The sequence below is a fragment of the Microcaecilia unicolor genome, chromosome 7 (genome assembly GCF_901765095.1).
Source record: "Microcaecilia unicolor chromosome 7, aMicUni1.1, whole genome shotgun sequence".
Classification (NCBI taxonomy): Eukaryota; Metazoa; Chordata; class Amphibia; order Gymnophiona; family Siphonopidae; genus Microcaecilia; species Microcaecilia unicolor.
The window spans coordinates 268,162,183-268,183,726 of NC_044037.1; the positions used below are offsets into that span (position 1 = coordinate 268,162,183).

Sequence of the window (21,544 nt, forward strand, 5' to 3'; positions counted from 1 at the left end):
CTGCTGCTATAAGTTGTTAGTTTTCTCTCCCTGAAAGAGATCCAAGCCTTCACAGACTCCTCGAAAACTCCCCAACAACCCCCCCCCCCCTTCCCACCTAACAGAGAATGCAAAACCAAGGAGTTTGAATACAAAGAGAAGTAAAACCAAGACTGGCTCAATCTGGCCTCCTTTTTCTGGAGCCATATGGTAACCCTAGTATAAATACAACCTCACAAGTCTGTTAATATTTTCAGTAGCGTTTGCTATTGTTTTGGAAGTACCAATATGGCGGTAAGCCCCGCCCACTGGCTTCAGCTCACGGAATGGACCAGATAGGTTCACGTCGTCTTCTGTCATGAAATCTCTTTGGCTTCGGTGCATCAGCCCGGGCAGAAAGCAAATACGGCTGTGCTCTGTGCTGTATTATTGAAGCGAGGAGGAGGACTCAGGAGGCGGAATCGTAACCTACCATGCCCGTGCATTCCCTTTCCAATCAACTCCGTGTTCCGGCGTCCCGCTCTCTGATGCAACTTTCTGTTTCAGCCAAGGCGGGATGTTTAAGAGATTGTAGTTCTGTTATATTGGGGACGTAACGTTCACGGCCGGGAATCGGCTAAGGGAAGTTCTGGTTTTGTTGATGGGCGACTTCAGGTATGCATTTGACTGGGGTGTCTGAGAGTGTTGTCGGTTCGCAGACAAGGAGTTCAGTGGAAGTTAGGGGCAGAGATAATGGGAGGAAGATCGATCCCCAAACACGTGTGAAGTGGGGTGCTCGGCTTGTTACAGTGTGAGTGCAGACGAGTGCGCGTGTCTTGGTATGTTTGTATATGCAGTGAGGTTTGGGGTCTTCCAAACTAGCACCGGAGGTTATCCTGAGTTATTATTATGCCCCCCTCCCCCAAACAGTCAGCGATGCCGCAGAAGCCATTATTTTGGCATGCATTGCAGACATTTTGGTTCCGGTCTGCAAACATTCCAGTGCGACCCAACAGGGCGTAGGTTCCAGTCAGTTTGGTGGCTAGTGAAGCTCTTCCCACCTTCCTAGAGAGATGACATTCTCAGTGAATTTAGGACCTCAGTTTTTCAGGTTCTCTCAGTGTGTATGGGAAGAGCACTTTGCCTTCAGGGTTTATTCCTGAGAGAGCTTGGTGTGGCTAGTGAGTGACGCATAGGAGCCCTGGGTGTCCAGGGATCCTTGAGGACTTAAGACCATGGAGGAGGCATGTGGGTCATGTTGCATAGTGAGGGCTCAGATATGGATGGAGCCCTAATCCCACCTATGTCTTTGATAAGAAGAGGTTTGGGGGAGGAAGATGTTGACTAGGGGAGCACCCTGGAGCTGTCAACAGAAGAGGATGACGATTTCATGGTGATGAGACTATTTTGGGGGTGTGGTAGTCATCACTAGTTGACTGGGTGACCGCGGCGCTTCATAATGAAATAGTGGTAGAGGAGGAGGTCTCAGGATCCCCTACTTATCTTGAAGGCTTGTGGAAACCCTCTAATGCTTTTTTAATAGACTTTTGAGATAATCTTCAATCATTATCAAGGTGCATTTTTTTTTTTTTGCAGATTGATTTAACTGGCGTTAATTGCCACATATCTAATTTTAATCTATGGGGATTATTCACAATCAACATAGACTTTGTATTAAAATGGTAACATATTTCCGTGAATCAGCTTCCAAATATTGAATGTAATTGTCTTTTCATTTGTAACAGCTCTGTTATGAAGTTATGCAAAGAATTTGGTTAAGGAGACTTAAAAGGTGTCATAATTTTTTTAGGGTAGACTTTGAAATTGTGAATTAAAGATTCTAGCATTTGTGTTAGGATAGAGTCGGCTTAGTGTATCAGTAAGTGATTCCGTTTCTTCTATACCAGTTACTATTTTATAGTACTGACAAATTGCTATTTTTGTTGTTATTTTGAATAGGTCTAACTTGAAGAAGTCAAGTTAAAGAAGAATCTAGTTAATCTCCACTCAACATGCCTTCTTGTTCAGAAAATGAGTTTGATGGTGAACTGTCTTTTTTGCCTCAGAAGCTGAGAGAGCAACTGCTTCCTTTTCAGAAGGAAGGTATCAAGTTTGCACTGAAAAGAGATGGCAGGTAAGAAAAAAAAAAAGTGGATTTTGTGTGGTGCTGGGAATAGATCAGTATAGAAGAATGCCAATATTAGGCCTGCACTGCTATTTTTCAAGAGTAAAGTTCTGTGTCAATGAATCATTTTATCTTGTAGAAAATGTTTACAGAAAGGTTTGAAAATGTTATGAAACTTTAGTACAGACTTGGAAGTAGATCAAGTCAGGAATAATTGCTTTTTTGTTTTTGCATTCCTTGCTGTTCTCTTAAAACTGAAACGAAATTGAATGTTAGCTCTGCATATGAAGCACTGAATGTCTAAAAACCCACATAACAAAATTATGGTTATTAGGATTTATTTACCGCCTTTTTGAAGGAATTCACTTAAGGCGGTGTACAGTAAGAATACATCAATCATGAGCAATAGGCAATTACAGCAGTCAAAATATTCAAATAACAATACAAAGAATGGCATAGTATACTACTTACAATGTCAACACAATACATAATAGAACATTTTAATTGATAGTGAAGGGCAAATAAAAGAGGGAACATATAGATAAGAGCGGGAGACTCGCCTAGAGGTGGTTGTGACCCAGTTGGTTGGAGAAGGGTGCTAGTGTAGAGCACAAGCAGCAAGTGCAGGCGGACCTGAGCTGTTCTGGGGATAGACCATCTAAGTGGCCGTGGGGTAATCTCAGGTGTGTGGCTAGTTGTTTCCTAACAAATTGATATCAAACATAATAAAAGACAAGTGACCGACTCAACCGCAAATGCGCAGTAGACACTTCCCTCTCTGTCCCGCCCTCTTGTCAAGACGTGATGACATCAGAGGGCGGAACAGAGAGGGAAACGGACGCTGCCGCTGGAGACGAAGGAAAGGAAGGAACGTCGCTGGCGCACCAACCTCCCCCCCCCATCCCCGACGTCGTCGCCGCCGCTCCCTCCCCCCCTCCGTATCGGGCCCCCTGCAGTGACATGACAGCGCCTCTCACCTCCATGTGGAAGCGCTGCAGGCAGCAGCAGTGCTGCTGCCTGCAGCGCTTTCACACGGAGGTGAGAGGCACTCTCATGTCAGTGCAGGGGGCCCAGCACGGAGAAGGGAGGGAGTGGCGGCGAAGAGGGTAGCTGGACATGGGGGGAGGGCAGGGGAGAGAGAGGAGGGTTTCTGGACATGGGGAGAGAGCAGGGCAGAGAGGAGGGTTGCTGGATGTGGAGGGAGGCCAAGGGAAAGAGGAGGTTTGCTGGATATGGGGGGGAGGGCAGGGGAGAGAGGAGGGTCGGTGGACGGGGTGAGGCCAGGGGAGACAGGAGGGCTGCTGGACATAGGGGGGAAGGACAGGGGAGAGATCAGGGCTGCTGGGGATGGCAGGGGAGAGAGGAGGGTTGCTGGACATGGGGGGAGGGCAGGGGAGAGAGCAGGGTAACTGGACATGGATCGATGGAGGGGAGGGCAGGGGAGGGGAGAGGAGGGTTGCTGGACATGGGGGAGAGGAGAGAGGAGGGCTGCTGGACATGGGAGGAGGGCATGGGAGAGAGCAGGGTTGCTGGACGGGGGGGGGGGGGGGGGGAGGCCAAGGGAAAGAGGAGGGTTGCTGGATATGGGGGGAGGGCAGGGGAGAGAGGATGGTTGGTGGACGGGGGAGGCCAGGGGATACAGGAGGGCTGCTGGACATGGGAGGAGGGCAGGGGAGAGAGCAGGGTTGCTGGACATGGATCGGGGGAGGGGAGGGCAGGGGAGAGAGGAGATTTGCTGGACATGGAGGTGAGAAGTACAAATCTCGCCCGTTTTAACGGGCTTAACGGCTAGTTACTATTATGTTTTAATGTGTGGCATTGCAGCCAGTGGTGGCTGGTTTTAACTTAATTATGTTTCAACATTTTTTATTGATGACACTTCAAAAGGTACAAAACAAACTCACCACAATGACATCAATACAGTATTATCACACATAGTATAACAACAGTCATCAAAATTTTTTAACATTTTTGCCCCCTCCCCCCCTTTTGTACTCCTACTGTATCTAAACCATCGTATATTACAACAGATTTATTGGTGCTGGAAACAATTAACAATCAATACTCTCAGTAGATACCCCTTAAACAATACCAACAAAGTGTAAATTAGAGCGATCGTATGTTCAAACAATTAACCTTGCTGCTCCCCCCCATCCTGTAGGGCTTATGTTTATGTGTCAACATTTTTTATTTCAAACCAATACATCATTAAAGCTTTTACAAATGCATCAACAAAACCAATGAGTCTTATTCCCACCTTCCCCCTCCTATCCCCTCCGGGCTTGTGTTCTTATAGCCCAGAGAGAGCCCTCCCCTCCCCCGACTCTATGAATTACAATTTTGTGTGTGTATGTGTTCAGAGCTATCCTCAAAAGTATCCTAGTGTGCCACGTTATGCCAGTTGAGGAGGTTACTACGTCCTCTAGGGCTTAGCGTCACCAAATAGGGGTCCCATGTCTGCATAAAATGCACACGCCATTTTGGGGAACCTTTTGCATCCCGTGCCTCCCATGTAGCTAGTATATGTACCTGGTTCCTCCAATGCCAATACGCCGGTGGCTCCGGAACTGTCCAATACTGCAAAACAGTTTTCCGTGCCACCAGGCTCAGCTTACGACATAGTCGGCGTGCCCCTACCGAGAGGGTGCTGAAAGCCCTGGTCGTATCCAATATAAAGTGATCCCACGTTCCTGTCACTGATCTTCCCAATTTCCGGGACATGAATCGCCTAACCCGTGCCCAAAAGGCCTCTACCCCTGGACATGCCCAAAAAGCGTGAAACAACGTATGTGGGGTTTGGCTACATTTAACACAGTTCGCTCTTTGCGGGGAACCCATATGTGACAACTGTTGCCCTGACATATAGGCTCGCATAATTACCTGATAGCCACATTCTCTCAGTCTTTCATCTGTTGTGAGGGCAGCAATTCCCTTCAGCATAACTCCTGCCTCCCATCCCATCAGAGGACTCCCTGCTTCTTGTTCCCATTTGGCTTTAATTAATTAATTTATTTATTTAATACATTTGTATCACGCACTTTCCCACTAAAAGCAGGTTCAATGCGGCTTACATAGTAACATAGTAGATGACGGCAGAAAAAGACCTGCATGGTCCATCCAGTCTGCCCAAGACAAACTCATATGTGTATACCTTACCTTGAATTTGTACCTGTCCTTTTCAGGGCACAGACCATATAAGTCTGCCCAGCAGTATTTCCCGCCTCCCAACCACCAGTCCCGCCTCCCATCACCGGCTCTGGTACAGACCGTATAAGTCCGCCCTCCCCTATCCTCGCCTCCCAACCACCACCCCCTCTTCCCCCCACCTGCTCCGCCACCCAATTTCAGCTAAGCTTCTGAGGATCCATTCCTTCTGCACAGGATTCTTCTATGCATATCCCACGCATGTTTGAACTTACATAGTATTAGGTTATACAGAATGTTGTTAGGTAGGAAAATTAAATGTAGCATAGGAATAGCTTGGATGGGTTGGTAAATATAGGCGATATGGGGTAGTGATTGGATGGAGAAGTGGAAGAATGGATGGATTGGTAGGGATAGGTGAGGTGAGGGTGATGTGGGAGATGTAGTCTGGGTCAATGTCGTTGTCGTTGATTCTTCGGTGTTCGTTAGGTAGATCGGTTCATAAGTTTAATCAGGTTCTTTAGGGTAGGCTTGCTTGAATAAATGGGTTTTTAATGCTTTCCTGAAAGGTAGATGGTCATAGATCTGATATGTCTAGGGAGGGCGTTCCAGAGTTGGCTGCCAAGGAAGGAGAAATTGGATCCATAATAAGTTTTGACCTTTACAGTTGGGATAGTGCAGGTTGAGGAAGTTTCGTGAGAATACAGACATGTTTCTTGCTGGGAGGTAAACTAGATTTGTCATATAGGCTGGAGAATCGCCATGTATTATCTTGTGGATTAATGTGTGGACTTTAAAGTTGATAACGTTCTTTGATGGGGAGCCAGTGTAATTTTGCACGGAGAGGAGTTGCACTCTCAAAGCGTGATTTGCCAAAGATGAGTCTCGCTGCTGTGTTTTGGGCAGTCTGAATATTTTTCAGGATGTGGGCTTTGCAGCCTATAAAAATGCTGTTATAGTAGTCAACGTGGGTAAGTACCGTGGATTGCACCAAGTTCTGGAATGTTTTCAGGGGTAGATATGGTTTTACGCATTTCAATATCCACATCATTGTGAACATTTTCTTCGTGGTGGTTGTGGCGTGGTTCTTGAGGGAAAGGTGGTTGTCGTCTAGTGTCACTCCAAGGATTTTCAGGTTGTCAGAAATGGGGATTGTAGTGTCGGAGGTGGTAAGATTAGATGGGGGGGGGGGGGGGGGTGCAGAGTGCTGAGACGAGAGGATTAGGCATTGTGTTTTTTCTTTGTTCAATTTCATTCTAAAGGTGTTGGCCCAGGAGGTTAAGATGTTCATTCCCATGGATATTTTGTCAGAGATGTCTGTCAGGTTTCATTTAAAGGGGATGAATATGGTTACGTCATCAGCGTATATGAAAGGGTTGAGATCATGTCTGAATAAGGCCTTGGCTAGTGGGATCATCATTGGATTGAAGAGTATCGGTGTTAGGGGGGATCCTTGAGGTACACCACAGATTGGAGACCAAGGTGGTGAAGTAGCCATGGGTGATTTAACTTGGTAGGATCTTGATGTGATAAATCCTTTTATCCAGTTAATAATTTTTCCGCCGATTCCAAGTTTGTCCAGTAGTTTGGTTAGTATGTTATGGTCTACCATGTCGAATGCACTGGATAAATCGAATTGTAGAAGGAGGATGTTGATTCCAAATGCAATTTCTTGTTTGAATTTGGATATTAGGGTGAGTAGGACAGTTTCTGTACTGTGGGCTGGGCGGAATCCCGATTGAGACTCGTGTAGTAATGACCTCATAGTTTTTGGTTAGGGGTCCCCGAGGTTTTAACTTAATTAATTCAGGTCCTGCCTGAGGACTTGGGAACCATAAAGATATTGGCACAGCATGTATCCTGGGGTAGGGGGGGGGCATCGGGAAAGGGACAGGCATTTGCCCTCCAGCTGTTCACAGATTCCTACACTTGCTTTTGCTTGAGGTTTGAGTCCTCCCATACCTTTCGCCCTCAATCACTGTTCGCCTCCCTTCAGCCACTTCAGTTATGCTTCTACGACCATCCCACTTGTTATTGGGAAGTGGGCAACAATAGTGGTTATGCAGCACCTTCAGTCATGTTGTCATCTGCTTTCTGGGGCCAGTGTGGTAAGTTGAACCATGTGGGATGCCATGTGGGATACTATGGGGCTGCGTGGTTGAAAGTGTGACAGTGTGGGCCTGGATGAGGAGGAAGAAGACATGGTCCAGGGTACTGTGCTACTGCCACTGTGGACCAAATGAAGGGTATCGTTGGGCCAGAAGCATCCTGCAGGCTGAATGTTTTGATACCCCAGTCCTTGTTACTCTGGCTTGTAGGATATCCACATTGACTATGCCTGAGAGTGATTGTTAAACAACTAAAAAGCAGTATACATAACCACAACTACAATTAATAAATAAATCAGGAGTGACCTCATAATGTTTAATTGCCCACAATACAGCTTTAGTGTGTGCCTGATAATGGGTGAGAATGTTTCCATTATCTTTCATCAGGCTGTCTCCAAAAAACAAGCACCAACAAAATTAATGCAATAATGTGAAATTCAGTAAAAAAAAATATATATACGTCCAAATAACTCACTCTTAGTGCAGCAGTTAACAAATGTTATAAATGTACTTATCCAGAGTCCAAATTAAAGATGAAAGCTGTGTGGAACCTTGCCCCCCTAAAGCGCCCGAATCCGTGAGTTTCATTTGGAATGCTGCCTTGGACTTGGGAGAGCTCTACCAAAGTATTCTTCACATAAACTTCAATTCAAATAGACTCCAATCATTTTCAAAATGGTGTCATGGCATTTGTGATCCCAGTGGCTTAAAACACTACTTGGAAATGACATCATACAAGGCAATCAGCATAATAATGACAGGTAGCAGAACCCGTTCAAACAAGCATTAATAAAATGTCAAAGTGTGAGAAGCAGCTTTGTGAATATTAATTGTAGTTGTGGTTCTGTACTGGTTTTTAGTTGTTTGGTTATGTACCAGTATTTGTGGATTTTTGAGTATATTGAGAGAGGTTGTTGTCATGCAGTATATGGATATCCTGAAAAACAGCCTAACTAGGTGGGGGGTACTGTGTGATAGGCTTGGGAAACACTAGTGTAATATTCAAGCTTTAATATGAAGATGCCTGAAGATCTGAACTATTGATGAGCAAATAGTGCAAGTGTGTCTTCATGTCCTAGCCATCTAGCAGTAACTAGTAACAGAATACATAAGATAAACAGATTGGAGGATCAGTAGGCTGAGACCCAGGGGAGCTATTTATTTATTTATTTATTATATTTGTATCTCGCACTTTCCCACTAAAAGCAGGCTCAATGCGGCTTACATAGTAATAGGTAATAGAATTTTGTTATGTAAAGTAGGAAATTAAGTATAACATAATAATAGGATGGATGGGTAGTAATAGGATGGGTAGGTAGGTAGAGACAGGTGATAGAGAGAGGAAGGTAAGGTGGGAGATAGAGTCTGGGTCAATGTCGTTTTCTCTTCAGTATATGCAAGGTAGATGGGTTCAAGAGATTAATCTGGGTCTTTTGGGTAGGCTTGTTTGAATAGATGGGGTTTTAGTGTTTTTCTAAATGGTAGGTGGTCATGGATTGCTCGGATAGGTCTAGGGAGAGCGTTCCATAGACGGCTGCCCAGGAAGGAGAAATTGGATCCATAATACATTTTGTACTTGAGACCTTTACAGCTGGGGTAGTGCAGGTTGAGGTACTTTCGTGAGGATACAGACATGTTTCTTGCTGGAAGGTCGACCAGATTTATCATATAGTTCGGAGATTCTCCGTGTATTATCTTGTGAATTAAAGTCTGGGCTTTGAAATTGATACGTTCTTTGATTGGGAGCCAGTTTAGTCTTGCACGGAGAGGAGTTGCACTCTCAAAACGTGATCTGCCAAAGATGAGTCTTGCTGCTGTATTTTGGGTGGTCTGAATTTTTTTTAGGATATAGGCTTTGCAGCCTAAGAAAATACTGTTGCAATAATCAGCAAGCATGGGTAAGTACCGTGGATTGCACTAAATTCTGGAATGTTTTCTGGGGTAGATATGGTTTTACGCGTTTCAATATCCACATCATTGTGAACATTTTCTTTGTGGTGGATGTGGCGTGATTGTCAAGGGGAGAGGTGGCTGTCTAGTGTCACTCCAAGGATTTTCAGGTTTTCAGAAATGGGGATTGTAGTGTCGGAGATGGTGAGATTAGATGGGGGGATTGCGGAGTGCTGAGATGAAAGGATTAGGCACTGTGTTTTTTCTTTGTTCAATTTCATCCTAAATATGTTGGCCCAGGAGGTTAACATGTTCATGCCCATGGATATTCTATCAGAGATTTCTGTTAGGTTTGATTTAAAGGGAATGAATATAGTAACGTCATCAACATAAATGAAAGGGTTTAGACCATGTCTGAATAGGGCTTTGGCTAGTGGGATCATCATTAGATTGAAGAGTATCGGCGATAAAGGAGATCCTTGAGGTACTCTGCAGATAGGTGACCAGGGGGATGAGATATCAGTGGGTGATTTAATTTGATAGGATCTTGAGGTGATGAATCCTTTTATCCAGTTAATAATGTTACCGCCGATTCCAAGTTTGTCCAATAGTTTGGTTAGTATGTTGTGATCTACCATGTCAAATGCACTGGACAAGTCGAATTGTAGGATGGTGTTTCCAGTATCTTGCCATGTTCAGTGGGGAATGAACCTTGCTGTAGCAGAAGGTTTAGGTGGGAGGTAAGATATATGATAAAGCATTCTGGGGCATTTTTATTAAGTAGTTGGGGCATGGGTCGAGATGGCAGTGGGATTTGGAAAGTTTGGTGAGTGCCACAGAGACTTCTTTCGTGATAAGGAGGGTGAAGTTTGTCCATGAACGGTTGGCTGGAATTTCATCTCCATAGGGGTCCAATTCGTCGAGAAAGGAATCAATGTTAGTACAGTCTTGTGGAATTGTGCTGCAAAGATTGGTGATTTTGTTATTGAAGTAATTTGCCAGCTGGTCAGCCGATGGGCAGTTTGTGGAGGATGATGTGACTGGGTTGGTATTAATAATATTCTTTATGAGTTGGTATTGTTTTTTTATGTCTGTACCGCTGGTTAGAATTGTTTGTGTATAGTAGGATCTTTTTGCTCGTTTGATGGCATTTTTGTATTTCCTGTGTGACTGTTTCCATGTATTGTAAGTGGTTGTATCTCTAGATTTGTTCCATGCCTTTTCTAGTTTCCTGGTTTGTGATTTTAGGGTTTTTAGTATGTCTTTGAACTGTGGTGTGAGGTTGCGTCTGTGTAGGGTTTTTGTACGTAATGGGGCTGTTTCATCTAGTGTAGTTTTGCATCTGTTGTCCCATTCAGAGAGGAAGTGATTTGAGTTAGGTTGTGTAGACCAATTGTTGTTATATATTTGTTGCCAAAACCTTTCCTTGTCGATCCGTCCTCTAGTGGTGATTGTTATTGGGTCTTGTTTGATAAGCTGACCTTTTTCCCGCCATAATAGGGATAGTGTTGCTTTGTGATGGTCTGACCAGGGGGTGGCAGACCAGTTAATATCAGAAATGTGGATGTTCTGGTTTGTGGAGAATTTGTAAGAGATGATGTCTAGTGAGTGACCTTTGTTATGGGTAGGTTGTATGGGAGGGAGATCAAGGTCGCAGAGATGAAGGAGTTCTTTGAATTCTTGAGTGTGGGTATTGTTAGGGTTCAGTGCCCACTGATGTGCCTTGCAATCTTGGGTAAGTCAGGGCCCTGTTTACTAAGCCATGCTATTGTTTTTAGCGCGTGCTAAACTCGAGTTGCTCATATATTCCTATGGGCAACTTAGCGTTTAGCGCATGCTAAATGTTAACGCACCCTTAGCGCTGCTTGGTAAACAGGGCCCTTATCCTTCTTTTGCTTCAAGTGTAAACTTAGATTGTAAGGCCTCTTGGTATTGGGAAATACCTACTGTACTGAGTGTAATACCTTGAACTACTACTGAAAAGGTGTGAGCTACATAAAATATAAAAAATAACCTTTCAGATTATTTCCCCTGCCACTCCCCTTTTTACAAAGTTGCACGGCATTACCAACGCAGCCCAGAATGGGGCGCTATACCTGTTTACCTTAAATCCAGAGTCATACTCATGGAAGAGATGCTGGTGGGTCCCAGGTCAGATGGGGCTTAAGCCAAAGAGGGGAAATCTGGATGTATCCAGCTGAGTCTAAGACCAGGAGAAGGGGTGTCTGCAAACCAAACAGGGGCTGTATTGTACTTTAGAAGAGGTGAATACCTGGAGTGAGGGAGATTAGTGGAAAGAAGAAAGGTGGTTGTTCTTGGAAGCAGGTGATAGACAAGGATGAGAACGAGAGGAGAGTATATGGAAGAGGGGGAAAAAAAGATGAGAAAAGCATCAAAATAAAAGGGGACTAAAAGTACAAAGTAAAACTAACAAAAGTAAAACAAAGGGGGCATGTTTACTAAAGTACAGTAAAGATTTTACATTTAACACGCAGGAGCATATGGTAAGTACAAAGGCTGTACGCTAACTTTTGTGGGCATGCCCGACATATCTCTCTGCAGTTACTGTACCTGTGTAGCATGGACTTATAATGCCATGGACCATGGACTTGGATGAGCGTCTTTATTGTTGCTATTAGTGATCTTAGGGGTCTGCATTAGCGTCGGTGCATGTTTGTGACGCTCGCTGAGGCCACTTTTACTGTAGCAGGTAAAAGGCTGTTTCTTTTTTTTTTTTTTTTTTTTAAGAAATGGCCGTGCGGTAAGTGAACCACTTACCGTGCGGCCATTTCAGGAGGGGAGCACTTACTGTTACCCATTCATGTAGCGGTAAGGGCTTCTGCGCTAACCCAGCAATAACTGGGTAGCTCGTGGCACTGCCCAATTACCGCCAGGTAAACACCGGCGCTACAAAAATAGAAAATATTTTTGTAGTTCTGGAAATGGCATGTGCTGGGGGGGGGGGGGGGGGTAGCCCAGTGGTAGTTCCTGTTTCACGCGCAGTAAGCCCGTGGTGGGTCTACCACTGCTTAGTAAAAGGGCCCCTTATTTTTGTGGTGGTCCTATCTTCCATGTTTTAAAGGTCTTTGGTAGTGGGTTTTTTTTTTTTTTTTTTCTAATTTACTTTTTTGCCTTTCCCTTTCCCTCCCTGATTCTTCCCCCTCTAAACGTATAGCTTACAAAATGACAAATCTATTTCACGGAAAACATAATTAGTATATCCCATGCTTTGACTTAATTTGTATACTTATCTATCCCCAATACAGATGTCCCTCTCCCTCCCCTCTATTACTACTTAGCATTTCTATAGCACTACTAGATGTATGCAACACTATAAATGGGAGACGTTCGTCATGGCCCAGAGCGAGATACTCTCTTCTCCGCCTCTTGGCTGGGGTCTATCCTTTCATGGCACATCTGGTGGTTGGAGACCTCCTCCTTGAATTGGCTGGTGCCCAAGAATCCGCTTATTTAAGGTTTATAGGAAATAATGTGTTTGCTTGTCATAGGTTGTAGATAGAGGCCGACCAAAACCAAATCCATGGCCATAATTCTCCGCTTGATTTCAGCCAGAGCCAAACCATGGCCCTGCCCCCCCACTGCTGTCGCTGTAAGAGTATCCTCCAGAGCCAGCCTCCCCCACCCCCTCCCAGAAAACCCGTTCCATCCTGTACCCCTCTCCTGGGCCATCTGGGGGCGGTGTGGAGGAACGAGCAAAAAGAGGAATGAGAAAGAGGAAGCAGTGGATAGGGAGAAGCTGGAAAAGGGAGACTAGGGTGTAATAAGAATCAGGATGGGGCAGCTGATACAGAGAGCCAAAGGCTCCATAGTGAGTACTAGTAGTGTGAGCATAGTGGAAAGTTAATACTTAAAGGGGTCCACAGAAAAGCCTAGGAGCGCCCAAGGAGAGTGATCTGCTCCTTGGTTGCACTTCTTTGGTACAGTCGGAGATAAATACTGTTTTAGCAGTGATGTTACCTTAAGCAATTCTGAGGCAAGGGGAGGGAGTAGAGCCATCAGTGGGAAAAGCAGCAGAGTAAAACGAGGCAAAGAAAGGAGAGGTAAAAGCAGGAACTTAACATCAGGAGAACAGTAACAGTTCTACCTTCCTGAGACACACCCTCAGAAGACTAAGGCCCAGGGATCTCAAGGTGTTCTGCTCTTTCCCTTACAGTTGAAAAAAAAAGTTTTGAGAAGGAAGCAAATGCAAGGTAGCAATTGCCACAAATGTGTCGTTATGCTCGCTTGATGATCATTACAGCTGCAGTGGTTGATGGGGCATGGGTGTGCATACAACCAATGTTAAGAGTATTAGGGGAAAAAACACACATCCAAAATATGACTAGTTCCCCAAAAGGATAATGCTCTTCACATCATATGTCAAAAGTGCTTATGTTTCAAAAGAAAAAGGGGACAAAGCTAACATGGATTTAGTCAAGGGAAGTCTTGCTTCACCAATCTACTACATTTCTTTGAACGGGTAAATAAACACGTGGTTAAAGATGAGCCGGTTGATGTTGTGTATCTGTATATTCAAAGGGCATTTGACAAAGTACCTTATGAAAGACTCTTGAGGAAATTAAAAAGTCTTGAGATAGGAGGTAATGTCCTATTGTGGATTAACAATTGGGTAAAAGTAGAAAACAGAAAGTAGAGTTAAATGATCAGTATTCTCAATGGAGAAGGGTAGATAGTGGGGTTCCCAGGGATCTGTTGCTTTTTAACATATAAATGATCTAGAGATGGGAATAACTAGTGAGGTAATTAAATTTGCTGATGAAATTTGCTGTTAAATTGCAAAAGGATTGTGAAAAATTGCAAGAGGACCTTATGAGACTGGGCGTCTAAATGGCAGATGACGTTTAATGTGAACAAGTGCAAAGTGATGCATGTAGGAAAGAGGAACCCGAACTATAGCTACGTGATGCAAGGTTCCGCATTAGGAGTCACAGATCAAGAAAGGGATCTTGGCGTTGTTGTCGATGATACGTTGAAACCCTCTGATCAATATTTTAGTTTAAAGGTTCTGATGTAATCAAGCATATGTTTGATGGTCAAACTATGAAGATTGTTTTTTAATGGATTTTTTTGTACTCCATCCATAGTTGTAGATAAAGCAGATTATAAATGGCCCGACCTGACACGAGAGGTGGAGGGAGGGTCAGAGTGAGCGATGCTGGACCATCGGTTGGTGGGGGGTAGGAAGAAATGTCCTTGTGGGAGAAGGGAAGAGAGGCCCAATATTAAGAGCATTAAGTTCTGGCAGCATTCCTCAATGTGAAGCTTGTGGCCAAAAAAAAAGAAAGATGGTGATGGTCTCTCCCAAGGTCCCTGATGGCCTTTTGAAATTCAACACAAGTTGTGTAATTTAATTTGCCTAGTAATGAGGTTCTTTGTATTTTTTTTTATTATGTAAATTAACATACATTATGATAAAATAACCCACACTTTTGCCATTTAACGTGTTAACTGGCAAATATTCTATGTTGTTCTCTATACACGTTAGTAATTACTCCCCCATCCCCTAGTCTGTTGGAAGATCCTTTTTTATTTCCTCAGACAAGTAGGTCAGTTCTGTGGTGGTAGTGAATAAATTCCTTTATCTTCAGATAATGGGATACCTCACAATAAAATGTTTTAACACTGTCATAAAATAATGGAAAATTGTGAATGTTGCTATTCCCCAAGCTCTTGTGTTAGCGCAATCCAGATTTCTATAACTATTTCCAAAGTGAAATGAGTTGTTCTGTAACTTACCGTATTTTTCGGACTATAAGACGCACCGGACAATAAGACGCACCTAGGTTTTAGAGGAGGGAAATAGGAAAAAAAAAATTTTCCTTTTTCCCTCCTCTAAAACCTAGGTGCTCCGGTGCGTCTTGTCCGAGTTTTGGACCGCCTTCCCGTACTTACACGATGCCATGTTCCCTGGTGGTCTAGTGACGTCGGGGCAGGAAAGAGCCCCCTCTTTCCTGCCCATCGCGCTGCTCTCCGTGCTCCTCACTGCTTTCGGACGGTCTCGGCGAGATTCAAAATGGCCGCCGAGAATCTCGGCGGCCATTTTGAATATCGACGAGACCGTCAGAAAGCAGTGAGGAGCACGGAGAGCAGCGCGATGGGCAGGAAAGAGGGGGCTCTTTCCTGCCCCGACGTCACTAGACCACCAGGGAACATGGCATCGTGTAAGTACGGGACGGCGGTCCAAAAACGCTACCTTCGGACTATAAGACGCACCCCCCATTTTCCTCCCAAATTTTTGGGGAAAAAAGTGCGTCTTATAGTCCGAAAAATACGGTAGTTCCTCCTTATAGTTTTACAGTCAGACAATTGTATTTAAGGGCTCCTGTATAAAGACTAGATAATAGTATTCTGGATGTTTGGTTTTTTTTTTTTTTTTTTTTAATAATCTTTTCTTTTCATTTTTAGATGTATGCTAGCTGATGAGGTAAGTAATTCATATTTTGTATAAGTACAATTAATGTAAATTATTTGTATCCGTGGAGCTCTAGAAGTTATTTCCATTACGTTCATTCCCACTGTTCCAGGACAATTGGGTAGTTATGTCCATCGACCAGCAGGTGGAGATAGAGAATACAGAACTGACCACCACTACATAGCTCCCTGCTAGCAGCTCAGCTCCTCTGTATCTTCTATCTCCAGCAGGTGGATGGACAGGCTTTCTCTGGTTCTGAGGCCTTGCTCCTGGTCCAGTTGGTCAACTGGTTCCCGGTTGAGCATAGTGGGCAGACATACCTGGTGGTGCTTGGGTCCCTGTCGTGCTTTCCCCCCTGGAGTGTTCTGCTCAGTAAGTGCAGGCAGCGCAGTGAGTTTGGCGGACCGGTGGTGCTGTGCCCTGCCATGACACGGGGATGGCTGTGTCCCCTGGGAGCATGGACCCGGGGTAGTGTGTTCTCTGCTGTGCTTTGGGCCTCAGGACATCCTTGGGGCTGGATATGTTGATTGCTGACCATGCTCCTGATTGGGTGTGTTTTCTTACTTAAGCCACATTGAGCCTGCAAATAGGTGGGAAAATGTGGGATACAAGTGCAATAAATAAATAAAAAAATACTGAGGAGTTGAGCTGCTACCAGGGAGCTATGTAGTGGTGCTCAGTTCTGTATTCTCTATCTGCACCTGCTGGTCAATGGACATAACTATCCACTTGTCCTGGAATAGTGTGAAGAACTAATGGAAAGAAAATTATCAGGTAAGACCTAATTTCTCCATAGATATTACTGAAACATTTATTGGATCCAGAAAAGCTGATAGCAGGTACAGAATAGAAATTTTTTTTAATTTTCTTTTTTTTTTATTGTTTAAATCATACATGTCACAACTGTACAAGACGCCAGACTTCAAACAATGATCTTGTAAAATAAACATCACCTCATCCCAACTCCCTCCCCCTTTCCACCCTTTCCTCCCACCTCATTCACCCACCTGTCCCCACCTCCCATACCCAGAGTTTAGAATTTATTTGGATTTTAAAGACCATTTTCAGTTGCTTCCTGTGAATGCCTGCTGTGCCATCCCTGAGCAGTCAAAAAGCAGTGTACTAGCAAAGCTGTCTTGGACTCGTTTGTGAGCTGGGTTTTTTTTTTTAACATGGTGATGAAAGATGCCGTAATTGTATATTCAGCTATTTTTAAATGGGGAAATTTTACTAAATTTTATCTGGAAGCAGCACGTCTGTTAAGCAGGTTTGTGTCTAAAAGTGTGAGATATATATATATATATATATGGCAAGAGGCGTACTCACTCGCAAATGCGCAGTAGAGACCCTCTCTGTCCCGCCCCCGCGTCAATACGTGATGACGGGGGCGTGACAGAGATGGAACTTGCGACCTGCGAATGAGCGAACCGCCGTCGCCACCGCTCCCCCCCCCCCCCAGGGTTGCCACTACCGCTCCCCCCACCCACCCTGAGTCGCCGCCGCCACCCACCCTCCACCTGGGCCGGGTACCTGGCTTCACTATTCAAACCGCCGGAACGCAGCACACAGCTCATCTGAGCTGCCATTGGCCTTCCTTACCTGCCTGTGTCCCGCCCTCGCCGACGTTACGTCACATGAGGGTGGAACACACGCAGAGAAGAAGGAAGGCCGACAGCAGTTCAGATGAGCTGTGTGCTGCGTTCCGGCGGTTTGAATAGTGAAGCCAGGTACCCGGCCCAGGTGGAGGGGTGGCGGAGCGGACTCCGGGGGGGGGGGGGGGCGGGGGCGGCGACATATCCGGGGGGGCCTTTACTAGCCCGTTTTTACGGGCTCAACGAACGGCTAGTATATACAGAGAGAGAGAGAAAATAAAACAACAACTATGGAACTACTGTTTTTTTGGACTTCACACACTTGACATTTTTAAGGCAGGAACTACAAAATCTTTTGGGCGAGTGTGGAAAGCTTTCTTGGCGTGGTGTGCTTTGTGTGCTGAATCGCCTTTTTGGGCGGACATTCCGGTTATTCTGGAGTTCCTTCAGGATGGTCTTCAAAAGGGATTGGCATATAATTCCCTTCGAGTGCAGGTGGCCGCGCTAGCTTGTTTTAGGGGCAAACCGGATGGTTCCTCTTTAGCAGCTCACTCTGACGTGGTCCGTTTGCTACGTGGGGGTCTTCGACTTCGGCCTCCTCTGCGGCAGCCATGCCTGGCGTTGCATTTGAATGTGGTACTGCGAGCCCTTCAGGCCCCACCGTTTGAGCCGTTGAATGTTTCTGAGAAGGATCTAACACTTAAGACAGTGTTTTTGGTGGCCATTGCTTCGGCTAGGAGGATTTCTTAAATTCAGGCTTTGTCTTCCAGAGATGCTTTTTTGCAGTTTTCTGAAGCAGGGGTGTTGATCTGGACGGTGCCGTCGTTTCTACCTAAAGTGGTTTTGGCTTTCCATGTTAATCAGGCGGTTTATCTTCCGTCTTTTCGAAGAGAGGATTATCCGGTGGAGTTTGCATCGCTACATTTCCTGGACGTGCGAAGAGCCTTGTTTTTCAGTACTAGTAGATCTCTAATGAGTTTCGACGCTCGGATCATCTCTTTGTGTTCTTGTCGGGATCGAAAAGAGGTGAGGCTGCTTCTAAGGCTTCCATTGCTTGCTGGATTAGGGAAGACATTGGAGCGGCGTGTATGCTACAAGGGCAGGCGTCTCCAGTGGCCCTGAAGGCACATTCTACTCTGGCACAGGTGGCTTCTTGGGCATCGGCCTTATCTCTGGAAGAGATTTGTCGAGCGGCTACTTGGGCGTCTCGTCATACTTTTGCGAGCATTACAGGCTAGACGTGTCTGCTCGGGAGGATGCAGTTTTTTTTTTTTTTTGGGAGGGGGGAGTGTTGGCGCGGGGAGTGTTGGCTTCCCACCCTACTTAAGGAATGCTTTGGTACATCCCACTAGTTCCTGGATTCATCTGCTGCAAGTGACAAGGAAGGTAAAATTATGTCTTACCTGATAATTTTCTTTCCTTTAACGCAGCAGATGAATCCAGGATCCCTCCCTAGTTCAGCCGACGTTTTTTTCATTTTCCGTGCAGTATGGTAATTTTTTCCTTCCAGGTTCTCTTTTGCAGAGTTCAGACAGATATGGGAACACGGAAAGGATTCCGATTTCTTGATCAAGTTGTTTTTCATAGTGAGGATGGTTTCTGGTTGTTATTGGTTTCATATTTTTGGCCATGGCAAATGCTTACGAATGACATACTAACTGAGGAAGGAGCTGGCCATCTGGCATCATTGCCTTTAGTTTGTTTATCTCTATCTCCACCTGCTGGTAGGTGGACTTAACCCACTAGTTCCTGGATTAATCTGCTGCGTTAAAGGAAAGAAAATTATCAGCTAAGACATAATTTTACCTTAAACGGAATAATAAGCATGTAAAAATAGATCAACTTTCAAAATACTTTTGGAATATTAATGGATTTTAGTTTTTGAGACCAATTAAAATACTATGAAAGCTCTTCCATGGTTAATGCACTTATTAAAAATCTTGGTAATAATTAACATTCCTGAATTTTGGGTTGATTTTGATTATTATATCTAGGGCTTCTACTTTTAAATATTGATAAACTGTAATTGTTTTTTCCATTTAATTAGTGTGTTTTGAGGCTACCAAAACCAATATTTGTTTTCACAGCATTGCTACTGCTGCTAGATATATTTTCTGGCTAAAACAGCAGTGAAGTATCTTTGTACTTTAAGTGGGTTGGAAGTGAGTGGAGGCAGGGGCACTGCAGTTACAATTGTAAATAAAGGCATTTGGAGGTAAACTGCACAGAGGGAAGAGGTTATACAGCCAAACAATTCTTTAACTTAGGTTAGCAAATATTTGGCCTGCAAGTCTAGGACACCTGGACAGTTTCTTAGAAAACCAAAAATCAATCCCCAATCTAATAATTATAAGAAATTAAGTTGTAGGGCCTTCTCATGGCAATGCTTTACCATAAAAATTATAATTTCCACTCCTCTTTCTTCTCTGCTCTTTAGTTCAACCATATCCACTTCTCTCTCTTTGTTTTTCTTCCGCTTCCAGTTCTGCCATCCACTTCTCTCTTCTCTGCCCATTTTCTCTTTCTCTTTCCTCTGCCTTTTCCCTTTTCCTCAGTCCCTCAAACCTCCCTTTCCAAATCCCAGCTCCTTCCCTCTGGTGTCAGCATTACAAAGTACACTGGTGCCATGTGGAGCCGCTGCTCAAGCACATTTTCCGTCTCTGCCAGGTCATGCTCCCTCTTCCTGAAGATGAATGAAAGGAGGAGTTTCCTACAAAAAAATTTGCAAAAGTAAAAAAAAAAAAAATGTATTGTGGAATATTTGTATGACTGCTGCCCAGCAAATTTCTATACCATCATATAGGAGTGGAGGAGTGGCCTAGTGATTAGGGTGGTGGACTTTGGTCCTGGGGAACTGAGGAACTCAGTTTGATTCCCACTTCAGGCACAGGCAGCTCCTTGTGACTCTGGGCAAGTCACTTAACCCTCCATTGCCCCATGTAAGCCGCATTGAGCCTGCCATGAGTGGGAAAGCGCAGGGTACAAATGTAACAAAAATAAAATAGATACTATTGGAGATTCTACATGGAATGTTGCTACTGTTGGACATTCTACATGGAATGTTGCTACTGTTGGACATTCTACATGGAATGTTGCTATTCCACTAGCAACATTCCATGTAGAAGGCTGCGCAGGCTTCTGTTTCTGTGAGTCTGAGGACGTCAGACTCACAGAAGCAGAAGCCTGCGCGGCCACATTGGTGATCTACAAGGGCTGACTTCTACATGGAATGTTGCTAGTGGAATAGCAACATTCCATGTAGAATCTCAAATAGTAGCAACAGTGGAGGAGGAGTGGCCTAGTGGTTTAGGGTGGTGGGCTTTGGTCCTGAGGAACTGAGTTTGATTCCCACTTCAGGCACAGGCAGCTCCTTGTGACTCTGGGCAAGTCACTTAACCCTCCATTGCCCCATGTAAGCCGCATTGAGCCTGCCATGAGTGGGAAAGCGCAGGGTACAAATGTAACAAAAATAAAATAGATACTATTGGAGATTCTACATGGAATGTTGCTACTGTTGGACATTCTACATGGAATGTTGCTACTGTTGGACATTCTACATGGAATGTTGCTATTCCACTAGCAACATTCCATGTAGAAGGCTGCGCAGGCTTCTGTTTCTGTGAGTCTGACGTCCTGCACGTACGTGCAGGATGTCAGACTCACAGAAGCAGAAGCCTGCGCGGCCACATTGGTGATCTACAAGGGCTGACTTCTACATGGAATGTTGCTAGTGGAATAGCAACATTCCATGTAGAATCTCAAATAGTAGCAACAGTGGAGGAGTGGCCTAGTGGTTAGGGTGGTGGACTTTGGTCCTGGGGAGCTGAGTTCAATTTCCACTTCAGGCACAGGCAGCTCCTTGTGACTCTGGGCAAGTCACTTAACCCTCCATTGCCCCATGTAAGCCGCATTGAGCCTGCCATGAGTGGGAAAGCGCGGGGTACAAATGTAATAAAAATAAAAAAATAAACCATAATTCAGATGTAGTATGTACCATCATTCTAGTAAAGCCTAATACGTTTTTTTTGTCCTTCTGAATATGTTAGATGATTTGTTAGAAAACTGAAACTCAATCCCCAGTCTTATAATTACAAGAAATTAAGTTGGCATTAATTGCTATGACTTTATTGAAGTGCACTTGAAATGGAATCAAACATAACTTTTAGGGTATTATGAAAACCAATAGGGAAGATCTAAATCATGCTGTCTAAGAAATTACAAAATTGTGGGGCAGAGGAATATCCTTGGTGGCTAGAATAGCTGACTGAGGATCAGAGAAGGCAGGGTTACATTC

At 44.5% G+C, this 21,544-nt stretch overlaps 1 protein-coding gene across 1 annotated transcript in view; it reads left to right on the plus strand.

Annotated features, from left to right (window-relative positions):
- The first annotated feature begins 401 nt into the window (after positions 1–401).
- Positions 402–21,544, plus strand: part of LOC115474119 (DNA annealing helicase and endonuclease ZRANB3-like) — a 142,118-nt gene continuing 120,975 nt past the window's right edge. The window contains exons 1-3 of the mRNA XM_030209453.1: positions 402–633; positions 1,918–2,092; positions 15,652–15,670. Coding sequence (XP_030065313.1) covers positions 1,971–2,092; positions 15,652–15,670 — 141 coding nt within the window. The 5' untranslated portion in view covers positions 402–633; positions 1,918–1,970. The remainder of the gene's footprint in view (positions 634–1,917; positions 2,093–15,651; positions 15,671–21,544) is intronic.